Below are 13,322 nucleotides of genomic sequence, written 5' to 3'. Positions count from 1 at the left end.
GGGCTGGCCTGGGTGACGGGGTCGGGGAGGCGGGCTGGCCTGGGTGATGGGGGTCGGGGAGGCGGGCTGGCCTGGGACAGTGGGGCAGGACAGGGTCTGGAAGCCGGAGCTTGCGCGGCCATGGGGAGCAGGTCGGGGCCAGCACACAGAGCCGGAGCCCGGGCGCATGCGTGTGGGGACTGCCGTGGAGCGTGGCCTGACCGGGTTCTCGCCCGCAGGTGGGGAAACACTACCTGCAGCTCGCCAGCGACGCGGACGAGGAGCTGAACAACTGCACTGCCGTGAGCTGGCTCATCCTGGCCGCGAAGCAGGGCCGGCGTGAGGCGGTGAAGCTTCTCCGCCGGTGCCTGGCGGACAGGAAAGGTGGGCCCGCGGGAGGCTGCGGTGGCTGCCGGGGACACACTGCTTCTTGCTACATCAGCACGTAACGGCAGGGGGAAGATACGAAGCTGGTGGCACTCTTTTTGTTTTATGGGGTTTTTTTAACGTTCATTTATTTTTGAGACAGAGTCAGAGCATGAGTGGGGGAGGAACAGAGAGAGAAGGAGACACAGAATCGGAAGCAGGCTCCAGGCTCCGAGCTGTCCGCACAGAGCCTGATGGGGGCTCGAACTACGGACCGCGAGATCATGACCTGAGCCGAAGTCGGAAGCTCAGCCGACTGAGCCACCTGGGCGCCCCTATGGGTTTTTTTTAAATGTGTGTTTTTGAGTGAGAGAGGGAGACAGTAAGAGTGGGAGGGGCAGAGAGAGAGGAGACACAGAATCCGAAGCTGGCTCCAGGCTCCAGGCTCCGAGGTGTCAGCACAGAGCCTGACGGGGAGGCTTGAACCCATGAACTGTGAGGTCGTGACCTGAGCCGAAGTCGGACACCCAACCGACTGAGCCACCCAGGCGCCCTTGAAGCTGGTGATGCTCTCGAGAAATAAGTGTAAACTCTGTTTCGCCAGTGCTTTTGTCATTTGGACGTTGTTTCCAGAGCATAACACGGGATGTTTAGCCAACAAAGCCACTCATCCTATCTTTAGTGTGTGTAGGTGTCTGTGAGTAGATCCCTTCTGAGTTCGAACCCAGATTGAGGAGTGGATCATAGAGCCATTGGAGAGTCAGCTTCCCTGTGATGCAGCAGGACAATGTGACAGTGGCCGGAGGTCAGGATGGAACTCCCTGGACTGACTTTGCATCCGGTCTGGGCCGAACGGCTGGGAGACCGTGGGCCAGTGAAGATCTGCTCAGATGCATTCATGCCTGGAAGGGAACGGATGTGGAGGGCGGTGGGGGGGGACAGCGAGGCAGAGCCCGGCCACGTGTGGTCGCATATTCCATTATCCTGCCCAAGGGAAATGGCTTGTCCCTGGTGCCATGTGGAGCAGTGTGCTTCTGGGGGCTTCCCATCTCAGAGACAAAGGAACGGGTATGTCATAACGGGTTTTTTTTAAACAAAGTTTCTCCAGATTGTAGAAGTGTTTGATGCTTATCATATAAAACGTGGAATACACAGAAAACAGAAAGATACAAATTACTCATAACTTGGAAACCCAGAAAGAAAACGCTCTGTAGTCTGGTGTATTTTCTTCTGGTTTTGTATTGTACCGTTTTTAGAATTACATTTTTTATATAGAATCTGCCTTCTTTGGAAATGGGGCTAGTGCCTCTGAAAACCTGGAATGGTGGCGTTCTGTTACCCGGGATTTCTCGCCAGCCCACCTTCCCGTTCTGGAGCAGGAGGGAGGGCTGGGCCCACGGCCCACGTGGCCCGGAAGAGGGGCTCAAGTCAGGACCCTGGGACCCAGGGCGGGTGCTAGACGGGGCCGGGAGCGGCTTCACGGGCTCCGCACCCCCACTTTCTCACGTTGGGTGCTTCCTGATCTTGAGAGAAACGTGTGCTCAGGTGGAAAATTTGGAAGACGTGTAAAGGGAGAAAAAATCCCGTCTCTCTCTGCGGCGAGTCTGTGTCTCCCTCGGAAAGGCAGCTGTGCGGGGACACAGCTTTCCCGGCCGTCTTAGGAGGGGCAGTGCCCGGGAAGTGCCGTGGACACAGGGGAGTCCCGCTTTTGCACCCAGGCTGGTGACCCTGGTTACGTGTCTCTGACGCCCATGGTTACCTGCCACTCTGTTTGTCTCTGACTCCCTGGCCGCCTGCCCCCCGGGGTCGCCTTCTGCAGGGCCAGGCCGTGCTCTGAGCTGGAAAGTCCGGGACTTGGCCAGATGGCATTTTTGGTCAAATGTCTGTTTCTGCCCTGGTGACCACAAGTGCCTGCAAAACCTGTCACCTGAGTCCCCTCCCAAGCCCCCGCAGCAGAGCTGGTCTGGGCCCAGGGCATCGCTAAGGACACCCAGGCGGGCAGGATGAGGCCTTTAATGCACCTTGTCTCCTAGGCATCACTTTCGAGAACGAGCAGGAGGTGAGGCAGCTCTCCTCCGAGACTGACCTGGAGCGGGCCGTGCGCAAGGCGGCCCTGGTCATGTACTGGAAGCTCAACCCCAAGAAGAAGAAGCAGGTGGCTGTGTCAGAGCTGCTGGAGAACGTCGGGCAGGTCAACGAGCACGGTACGCGAGCCTCGTGGGGACCAGCCCTTCCCACGGGCACCTCATGGGCTTCTCTGGAATTCTGGGGGCTTCCCTATGGGGACTCTGGGAGCCTAACAGGGGGCTCCCAGGGACCTTGTCTCGGAGACCTCATGGGTCTCCTCTAAGTAAGGCTCAGGGAGGGTCCCTCCTGGGGTGCCATCCTGTTCTTGGGGTCCCCTTCCTAAGCCGTGTCCTGAGCTCTGGAACAGTCGATGGGCTGGGTGCCCGCAGGCAGAGCTGTAGATCATGTCATTCTTAGGGTGTCCTGCTCCTCCTGAGGGGACAGAAGCTGGGGGAGAGTAGCAGATGCCGGCAGGGACTCGCGGTTCCAGGGGTGTGGGGCCGGCTGTGGCTCTGATGGCCTCCCTGAGGCAGGCCTCGTCTCCGGCCTCCACAGCCCCTCCCCCAGTTTCCTGACCCGGCAGCCAGCCAGAAGGACAGATCGGGCAGAAGAACGGGCATCCCTGGCTGGGTGCGGCCCCTTCGTTTCCCAGGACCCGACCTGGCTTTTTCTTCTCCATCAGCTCGAGGAGCACCTGCCTCCCTCTGTTCAGAAAGTTGATTCCTGCCCTTGGGTACACAAGACAGGGCCTGGGGCCACCTGCCAGCAGCAGAGAAGGCTGCCCGGTGGACACCTTTGCCCCTTCTCCTGGGGTCTCTGGGCAGGACCCCTGTCTGACTAGACCTCTGGTGACCAGCCCGCTCTCTTGGCTCTCAGCTCTCTCGGTGCTGGGGCCGAGCCGAGGCGTCCGTGAGGCCTGGGGCTTGGGCGGCAGCACCCGGACAGACATGCTTGCTGTGACGGACTCGGGGCCGCCCCCTGGAGCCCCAGGGGCCCTGCAGTGCCATAGGTCAGCCCCCCCCCGCCCCCCCCCCCCCCCCCCAAGGCAGTCCCAGCGTGTCTGGGCCCCTGTGGCCCCCGGTCACTCTCGGTCACAGTGCTTCTCACCTCGTGTTGTCACGGCCTGACCTGACCCTGCGAAGGCACGCCTTGGCGCCTGGCAGGCAGACTGGAATGCTTGCCAGATTGGGGGCGCGGCAGGTGGTGGATGTTGACAAAGGGGCAGAATTCTTCAGTCCCGGCTCAGCGCTCAGCCATTGAGCAGACTCTTGTGGGGCCCCTTCCAGCACCAGGGCTGGGGAGACCGGGAGAGGCCTGACCCGTGGCCCCAGGCGCTCCGTCTGTTCGGAGAATCAGGGGAAAATCATGCCAAGGGACGATGCCAGCAAAGGTTATGCCGACCAGAAACTGCGATGTGTCCTCTGCCCTGGCTGCATCCGCAGAGGAGGTGGCTGTGCTCCCTGGGTGCCAAGTCAGCCTCGTGGGCGGAGGCTCAGAGGTGGCCCTCACTGTGCCCACCAAGGGCTGCAAGGAGGCCCCAGGCCCTGCAGCCCCCAGAGCTCAGGGGCCGGTTTCCGGAGGGCCGCAGGGCATGTGGGAACGGTTAGTCCTGTTCTCTGATTCTCTGTCTGCTCTGTCACTTACAGATGGAGGGGCACAGCCAGGCCCAGTCCCCAAGTCCCTACAGAAGCAGAGGCGGGTGCTGGAGCGCTTGGTTAGCAGCGAATGTGAGTATGGCCTCCAGTCCTGCAACTGTGACAGCTTTGGCCCAGCCGTTAGGCCCCCCAGCCGGGCACCACCTCCACTCCTTGGGCACCACAGCACATGCCCCAAGGCCTTGGAAGCGGGACGGACTTCTCATCCCAGCCCATCTGGGGCTGTCGGTGTTCTGGGCAGCGGGATCTGGACTCTGCCCAGCAGGAGCACATGGCTTGGAGCGAAGAGGGACAGGGCACAGAGAGGGCAGTGTGACAGTCCCTGCAGGGCAGAGATGGGGGAAGGTGAGTGCATCTGGGGTTCCTGAGTAGTCTGCAAGGATGAGGAGGCAGTTGGCCCCTGAAGGGTAAAGGGGAGGGAACCGCACACAATGGCCTGGCGGGGCAGTTGCGGGGGGGGGGGGCTCCCAGTAGGGAGGGTGGGGGGCCCCCCCCAGCACGGGCTGCGGGAAGGTCGGGAATGGGGAATTTAGGGCATCCAGTTAGGAGAGGTCCTCAGATGCTCTGTGTGCAGCTGCCCGGCTGGGTGGTGGTGGTCAGAGTTCCCCGGGGCCCGAGTTCCAGGGGAGACAGACACGAGGGGCCCAGGGGCTGCTCACCACTGACAGGAGGCCTGGGTCCTCCCCTAGCTCGGCCACACACTCTCCTCCTGACCTCAGGCAGGCCTGGCTTTCCTCCCTGGGGCTCAGTTTCCCCTTTCTGCACAGTGGTGGTCAGATTAGAGGGCCGAGGGCCCCACCAGCCCTGAGAGCTTCTGTACGGGGGCGGGGGGCGGGGCGCGCTTCCCCCCTTCTCACCGTCTGTCTCTGACGTGTCATTGGAACTCTGGGGGCATAGCGCATCCTGGGCCTGGCTTCCCCAAGGCCCCGGGCATGTAGGACCCTGAAGCGGAGAGGAAAGTGTATGGCTGATAGGAACCAGAAGGAGGGGAGGTTTTAAGGGGGTTTTTTGCGCAGAGGTGCCGGGAGCCCGTCTGGGGTGAGGCGCGCCTCTGGGCAGAGGTTCGTGAGGGTCGGTTCCTCCCGAAATAGGACTGCGGTGTGGCGATCTCAGAAGGTCCCTGCTCAGCTCTGCCTTCTCCACCCTGGGGATTTTATGATTAACGGCCTAGAGCTTTCCTGCGGACCTTGTAACTGCCAGAAGGTCACGGGGTCCCGGGGGAGACCACGTGCTCTGGGCTGGGAGGGATGGGTCTGAGGCCCACCCGCGCTGAGAGCTGGGCAGAGACGTGGCCTCTCCAGGCGGGTGTGGACAGTGCCGTCCACGGGTCCCAGCCCTGCCATCAGGCGGCCAGGCCGGCCTCCCCTCTGGCTTGGGCTGCCGGCCCCCCCTCCCCACTGGGACATTCCCAGCAGCTTATGAACATGTGCCTATTCCTCCCACCTCAGAAAATGAAGACGAGACCCTCTCTGGACCCCTCGTGCCCATAGCAGCCACCTGCCCTGTTTCTCTGCTCCCCTTTCTAAGGAAGGTGGAAAGGTGCACATGGGTCCGTTTCTTGGCTCCTCTCCCCACTTCTCCCGGGGCCTTCCGCGCGTCATCCCACCAGAATGGCTCTGTCCAAGTCCTTGGTGACTCATCCTTACACCCCATTGTGTCCACGCGCCACGCCTTGGTGGCCAGTTTCGTGGCATCAGAGGCCACCCGTGACCCCAGTCACACAGCCTGGGCCAGGCCACTGGGCCCCGTTTTCTCCCCTGCTTGTTCCATGTCGGCTCCAGCCTTACCTGTCCCTGTGTGGGCCCCACCAAGGCTGCCCCGTCTTGACCCTTACCGCTACCCCGGCTCGTGTTAAGGAACAGCCCCTTGTCTGCGCCCCACCCTCTCCGTGGTGCTCACTGCGTTCTAGACACTGTTTCCTTTGCTCTTGCTGCTGTCTGTCGCTCTTTTCTGCGATGGGCTTCTGTCCCCAGTGTCCAGAACGCAGTCCCCGCGTGGGAGGCCTCAGAAGCACCTGGCAAACGGCAGCCCTGGGGCTGGCGGCCCATTCACGATCGTGATCTCTGTGCCGAGTCACTCACTGCACCTCCCCGGGCTCCCCTCTCTCCCTCTGCCTGGAGGACGGTTCCGGGGAGCAGCCGGTCGCGTCTGGCAGCCAGCTGTCTTTAGCACGACCCCACCAGACTTGTGCACACGCTGGGTCCGTGCGCACATACCAGGCCTTCCCAGTGCTTAGCACAGTGCCTGGCACGTAGTAGGTCCTCAGTGGACGCACGCTGAGTGGAGGGGGGGGCAGGTGGCTGGGCCGTGGGCTGCAGGTGGCCATCACCAGAGCTGGGAGCAGCCAGGGCTGAAGGAGAGGAGGTGGCTGCAGGGCTGGTGGGGGCAGACCCTAGTCTTGAGAGCTGGGCAGCAGGAGGTTCAAAGGAGGGACTGCTGTCCCCAAGGCGAGGAGGCAGGGTGCCCGCTCTCCACCCGGTTGGCCCGTCTGTGCCCGCCTGTCTGTCCAGGACAGAGAGGTTTGTGCCTGGCGTGCTCGGCCTCCCTCCGCCGGGGCCCAGCCACCGTCCCCTGCCTTGCCCATCCGTGCGGGGTGACCGTGTGCTTGCGGTGTGGGCAGACCCTGTGCCGTTCTCTCTTGTGCCCCAGCCAAGAGCTACATAGCGCTGGATGACTTCGTGGAGATCACCAAGAAGTATGCCAAGGGCATCATCCCCGCCAACCTGTTCCTGCAGGACGATGATGACGATGAGCTGGTGGGCAAGAGCCCCGAGGACCTGCCCCTGCGTCTGAAGGTGAGTGGGGCCAGGGGCCCAGCCAAAGGGCGCTCACCGTGCAGCCTGGTGCCATGCAGGAAGGAACGGGCAGGAGGCCGCTGCGACACAGGAGCCTCCGGGACTGCAGCTTGTCTGGGGAGGCGTGTCCGCAGGGATGGTCCCCATAACTGCATGAGGGTGTGTTCTCGAGAGAGGGGCCTTTCACATGCACTCAGGCTCCAAACCCAGGGACGCAGGTGGGGCGGTCATGCGCGGGTGTGACAGACGAGCACGGGTACCCCCCCGGGCCGTTCTCCGCGGAACACCACAGGCAGCAGAGTGGCAGGCTCTGGAGTCCGACTCTCACGGAGACCTTGTCATTTTGAAAAATGATCCGTTTACGGCACGGAATGGAGGTCGGTTTTGCAAAGATGCCTTTCCCCAGACGCAGAGTGCTGGTACTGAGAGACCGTGAGGATCCTGCCGGTCCCTGTTTACCCAGATCCGCGGGGGCTCGGGGGAAAGCCAAGTGCAGTGTGCATAGTAGCAGAGAGGCCACTGTGGGCTGGCTGGACGGAAGGGAGACACTCTGGCCCCCGCTGTCGGCCCGCGAGCAGCCAGGCCCGTGAGGAGCAAGCACGGGGCCTACAAATACGTGCAGAAGGCAGGGATGGCAGGCCATGCCCCTTCTGTGACAGCTTTCACTTCCCTGGTCACGCCATTGAGACCACGGTGCAGGCGGTTCCCCAGGTCAGCTCTCTGGCTTGCAGAGTCTACCGTGATTCCGCATGCCTGGCTGCCTGACCCAGCATGAGTGGCTCTGAGCAGACGAATCATCGAGAAGCTCGTGGCGTTAGTCGTCCGAGCGTCCGTGTGGTGCGAGCTGAGTGGGAACCGGGGTGAATCACCATCAGTGGGGCAGAGGGGCAGGCGACGGCTGGGCCGCCAGCAGGCAGGAGTTGGGGGGACAAGGAAGCGTGGGGAGTCCCCGTGCTGGAGACAGCTTGGTGTAGCACCTGCCAGGAGCCCAGATGCGGAGGCTCAGACCAGGGCGGCCGGTGCGATGGCCACGCTCGGGACCGACCAGCGAGCTGCGTGAGTCCCCCAAGATCAGGTGCTGTGGCGAGCCGCAGGCCAGGATGGCCAAGGAGCTTGACCAAGGGAGGTCACGACTTGATTGAAGGTCCACTCTGACAGGCTGGGGCTGTGTGTTCACAGATAGTTGCTTTTAGTTTCCTTAGAACTGGAGAGAAGAGGGGTGGGGCCCTGGCCGTTGTTCTTGGCCAAGCTGAGGTGCTTCCGAAATGCCAGTGAAGGTCAGAGGTGAAAGGGTGAGTCTGGAGGGCCTGCGGGCAGGACTGCGCTGTCCCCCCTAATGATGCCTGTTTGCAAAGCAGCCTGGCTGGGACAGTAAATTCTGTCACTCTCAGTGTTGGGAGACGTCTGAGAGTCCTTTCTGGGAAAGAGACTTAAAGTACTCTGACAAGAAGTACATGGGGCTCCGAGTTTCCTTCAGGTTTTGAAACCATCAGAGCACTTGGATGCCTCTATAGTTTGTCTCATTAAAAGTCTTTTGCAAAAGAGATGGTGAATCCTAGCAGGTGTCCCTAAAACTGGAGGCTGTTGCAGCTTTTAATAGCCTTTTGGAGGCAGAGGAAGAGCAGTGTGCTCTGTCTTCTGGCCCCAGCGAGGTGCCTGGTGCCTCCGTGAGCGCATGTGGCCCCCACAGGCAGGCTCCAGACTCCAGGCCCCGGGCTGCACGGGCCTCTTTTGTGGCAGATGAAACCGTCGTAAGAGTAAATGCAGTAAAATCCACACGGTTTTCACGTCAGTCATCGCGAGGTCCAACGTGTGAAAACTCACCGGGGTCTGAGCCTTGCCGTGACCTGCCGGGTCCCAGATGGGCCCCTTGGTTAGCGGCCTGTCGTCACACCCCTGGCCTCTTGGGTCAGCAGAGCGGCCGACGACCTCCGACCTGGCCAGAGCGAGCTGTACCTTCCTGTCATAGAATTGACTCCCTGCTCTGTTTTTTAAAAAATCTGTTTCCTGCTCAAAGAACAGCTTGTTTTAATTTGTTGGACTTTGTCTACAGAAAGGTTTTCTGTTTCCCAATTCAGTGGGTCCCCAAGAGCAGGGTCTGGATGGAAGTGACCGGGGACAGAGTTGGGACCCTAAAAGGGAAGGGCTCCCTGGTCCTCGTGGCCTTATGCCTCAGCCGACAGAGGCCGGACACCCTGGACAAGCTGGGCATTAGGTTGGAGAAGCTTCATTGTCCTTGAAAGTTCCTCTCAACCACTTTGTGTGGCCTCAAGGGCAAAAAACAAAAGGTGTGAGTGGCTCGGAGCCTGGGGGGAGAACTTGAGACCCGTCTCAAGGTCCCAGCCGCAGGGCACGGAGAATGACCACTGACCACAGCGGCCGGGAGACGCCTCTAGTCCGTCTGCCACTAGCTAGCGAGGCCCCCGTCCCCAGGGATCGGCTGCGCCAGCCTCGCTGACACACCTGTCCACTCGTTCTGAGGCGGTTGACCTCCTGCCAAGCATCACAAGTACCCGCCGAGACTAACGTTACAGGGCCCAGCACTCGCTGGTGGCCGTCCCCAGTCACATGTGAGTGTGATGCCTGCTTTCCGGGAAGGTCACTAGCCCTGGGGAGCTGGGGGAGTAGTTAGCTGGGGTACCGATCTGTTCATTTCCTAGCTGGGCTGTCACAGACATGTGAGAAGGAATGTAACCCTTCACACGGGTGTGTGTGTGTGTGTGTGTACAGACAGGTGTGGGCATACACACGTTCTTTGAGCCATGGACTCCTGTAGAAGCCCGGGTGCCCCTTCTCTGTGGAACGTGCCCCATGCCGTTGCTTCCAGGGTATTTGGTCACCTGTAGCTGCCAGCCACATCCTCAGATGAGAGCCTGTCCCGAGGGCATGGGCGGAGGCCGTGGTGCCCACCTCACCGAGGCAGTGGTGGGCGTCCGTCACCTAGCCCCTGAGGTGGGCTCTGGGTGGCAGCCGGGCTTCCGTGCCCCCACACGTGGGTGATCTCGTGTGGTCTGGGGTCCACGCCTCTGCCCCTCCAGACACACCCAGACCCCTGCCCTCCACACCACACCTCCTGAGCCCTGGCAGGGCCGGGAGCCTCTGGGAGTCCTGCAGAGAAAACCGGGCAGGAGTGGGGTCCAGCCCGCCTCCGCCGTGGTCTCCCCTGCCCTCTCCACTGGGTGCAGATTGCAGAAGTGGCCGTCGGTTACGTGTCTGCTCTGAGCGGCGTGGGTGTGTGGAGGTGGGCGGTGGCAGGCAGCTGGTTCTCAGGGTCCCTGCCACTGGCGAGCACCTCTCCTCTGGCCCCTTTCATGTGAGCCCCATCGTTCCGTTTGCAGGGAGCTCTTTCTGGAGCCCCTACAGCCACCGCGGCTCCTGGGAGTGTTCAGAGCCCTGTGTGGGCTTGAAAGTATCTTTCTCTCTCCTCAGCAGGCTGGGGGGCCGAGGCCCAGCAGGGCAGCCCTTGCTGGCAGGTGGGGGGGGATCAGGTCACAAGCCCTGGTGCTTTCCCCCAGGGACTCGGGGTCCCACGGGGGACACTGGCTCACAAGAGTCTGGAATCCCTGGCAAAGATTGGGACGAGAGGGGAGCCAGGGGACACGCTCCAGGGGTGCAGAGGACAGGGGCCAGGACGTGCAGGCCTGGGTGCAATTGAGGGAGGGTCTGTATAGACCGCAGGGCATGGGGAGGACGTCACCACGTGGAGAGGGTATTCCTGGGGAAGGACCCGCTGGGACGAGGGGCCCAGGGGTGAGCCGTTAGCTTCTCGCAGAGCTCGGGAGGCTGGCCGGCCGGGTCACGGGGACGGCAGCGGGGGCCCCGTCCCCGCCCGCCTCCGACGCCCCGTCTTTGTCTCCGCCCCCCAGGTGGTCAAGTACCCCTTGCACGCCATCATGGAAATCAAGGAGTACCTGATTGACATGGCATCCCGGGCGGGCATGCACTGGCTGTCCACCATCGTGCCCACCCACCACATCAACGCCCTCATCTTCTTCTTCATCATCAGCAACCTGACCATCGACTTCTTCGCCCTCTTCGTCCCCCTGGTCGTCTTCTACCTGTCCTTCGTCTCCATGGTGATCTGCACCCTCAAGGTTTTCCAGGACAGCAGGGCCTGGGAGAGCTTCCGCAGCCTCACGGGCCTGCTCCTGCGCTTCGAGCCCAACCTGGACGTGGAGCAGGCCGAGGTGAACTTCGGCTGGAACCACCTGGAGCCCTACGTCCACTTCCTGCTGTCCGTCTTCTTCGTCATCTTCTCCTTCCCCGTCGCCAGCAAGGACTTCATCCCCTGCTCCGAGCTGGCCGTGGTGGCCGTCTTCTTCACGGCCACCAGCTACATGAGCCTGAGCACCTCGGCCGAGCCCTACACCCGGAGGGCCCTGGTGACGGAGGTGGCCGCTGGCCTGCTCTCCCTCCTGCCCTCCCTGCCCTTCGACTGGCACCACCTGAAGCTCCTGGGCCAGACCTTCGTCACCGTGCCCCTCGGCCACTTGGTCGTCCTGAACGTCAGCGTCCCCTGCCTGCTCTACGTCTACCTGCTCTATCTCTTCTTCCGCATGGCGCAGCTGAGGAACTTCAAGGGCACCTACTGCTACCTGGTGCCCTACCTGGTCTGCTTCATGTGGTGCGAACTCGCTGTGGTCATCCTGCTGGAGTCCACCGGCCTGGGGCTGATCCGCGCGAGCATGGGCTACTTCCTCTTCCTGTTCGCCCTCCCGATCCTGGTGGCCGGCCTGGCGCTCATGGGCGTGGTGCAGCTAGCCCGCTGGTTCCTGTCCCTGGAGCTCACCAAGGTCGCCGTCACCGTGGTGATGTGCAGCATCCCCCTGCTGTTCCGCTGGTGGACCAAGGCCAACTTCTCGGTGGTGGGCGTGGTGAAGTCCCTGACGCGGAGTTCCATCGTCAAGCTCATCCTGGTGTGGATCACGGCCATCGTGCTGTTCTGCTGGTTCTACGTGTACCGGTCGGAGGGCATGAAGGTCTACAACTCCACGCTGACCTGGCAGCAGTACGGCTTCCTGTGCGGGCCGCGGGCCTGGAAGGAGACCAACATGGCCCGCACCCAGATCCTGTGCAGCCACCTGGAGGGCCACAGGGTCACGTGGACGGGCCGCTTCAAGTACGTGCGCGTGACGGACATCGACAACAGCGCCGAGTCGGCCGTCAACGTGCTGCCGGTCTTCATCGGCGACTGGATGCGCTGCCTGTACGGCGAGGCCTACCCGTCCTGCAGCCCCGGCACGGCGCCCACGGCCGAGGAGGAGCTGTGCCGCCTCAAGCTGCTGGCCAAGCACCCCTGCCACATCAAGAAGTTCGACCGCTACAAGTTCGAGATCACGGTGGGCATGCCGTACAGCGGCGCCAACGGCTCGCGCAGCCCGGAGGAGGACGACGTCACCAAGGACCTCGTGCTGCGGGCCAGCGGCGAGTTCAAGGACGTGCTGCTCAGCCTGCGCCAGGGCAGCCTCATCGAGTTCAGCACCGTCCTGGAGGGCCGCCTGGGCAGCAAGTGGCCCGTCTTCGAGCTCAAGGCCATCCGCTGCCTCAACTGCATGGCCCAGCTCACACCCGCCCGGCGCCACGTGAAGATCGAGCGCGACTGGCGCAGCACCGTGCACGGCGCCGTCAAGTTCGCCTTCGACTTCTTCTTCTTCCCGTTCCTGTCGGCGGTGTGAGGGCGCGTCCCCGGCCAGGGAGTCCGCGCGTGTCCCCACCAGGACCTCCAGCCCGCGTGTGGCCACCCAGCCAGAGGGCACAGCACTAACGCTGAGAGTGTGTGTGTGTGTGTGTGTGTGTGTGTGCATGCACGCACGTGTGCGGATGTGGCGCTTGTCACGTGCAGCCTGCTCACACCTCCGTGAGCTTCGGCTCTGCCCGCCTGGAACGCGATGACGTTGGCAATTGCATGCCGTCTCGACCCACAGCCCCGACCTTGCGGAGCGAAGCCGATGGGCCCTCCAGCCTGGCAGTTCTGGGCCCTGGAAAGCACGTTACAGAGGAAGTCCTTCCCCCTTCCCTCCACTTCCAAGCACCGCCCCCCCTCCCCCGTTTACTCCCGTGTCGGATTTGTTTTTTTAAAGAACCAAACGCGCTGCTGTGAAATTCGGTGATAGGATGTCTTATTTATTTGGTCACTGCTAAGCCTCGACAGCTGCTTGCCGATCTGGGGCTTACTCGGGTACCGCCTGAGCTCTGTCGCGCGGTCAGGGCCCCGCCCGATTCCCAAGGTCAGAGGCTGGGGGAGGCGGCAGCCCCGGGCCCCACGGGCTTGCCCTGCGGCTCTCCTGTCTAGTGGGCAGTGGGTGAGCTTGTGAGATGCATCCACGGCATCAGGAAATGGGAGGAACCTGGGGTGTCCCTTCCTGGTGCTCAGAGAAGCTTTGCCTTGTTCACCAGGAAACAGAGTCAGGGTCCCAAAGCAGCCAAAATAAAAGCATTTCATGAAACCTACTCTTTTCTT

The 13,322-nt window shown here is 62.1% G+C and overlaps 1 protein-coding gene across 1 annotated transcript in view; it reads left to right on the top strand.

Annotated features, from left to right (window-relative positions):
- Nucleotides 1-12,633, top strand: part of WFS1 (wolframin ER transmembrane glycoprotein) — a 28,467-nt gene extending 15,834 nt beyond the window's left edge. The window contains exons 4-8 of the mRNA XM_049630275.1: nt 219-363; nt 2,379-2,549; nt 4,059-4,139; nt 6,717-6,862; nt 10,729-12,633. Of these exons, the coding sequence (XP_049486232.1) occupies nt 219-363; nt 2,379-2,549; nt 4,059-4,139; nt 6,717-6,862; nt 10,729-12,537 (2,352 nt within the window). The 3' untranslated portion in view covers nt 12,538-12,633. The remainder of the gene's footprint in view (nt 1-218; nt 364-2,378; nt 2,550-4,058; nt 4,140-6,716; nt 6,863-10,728) is intronic.
- The last annotated feature ends 689 nt before the right edge of the window (nt 12,634-13,322 follow it).

The sequence above is a fragment of the Panthera uncia genome, chromosome B1 (assembly GCF_023721935.1).
Source record: "Panthera uncia isolate 11264 chromosome B1, Puncia_PCG_1.0, whole genome shotgun sequence".
In the NCBI taxonomy this organism is placed as follows: domain Eukaryota; kingdom Metazoa; phylum Chordata; class Mammalia; order Carnivora; family Felidae; genus Panthera; species Panthera uncia.
The sequence above is the reverse complement of the archived record's forward strand: the minus strand, read 5'-3'. Positions and strand labels throughout refer to the sequence as shown.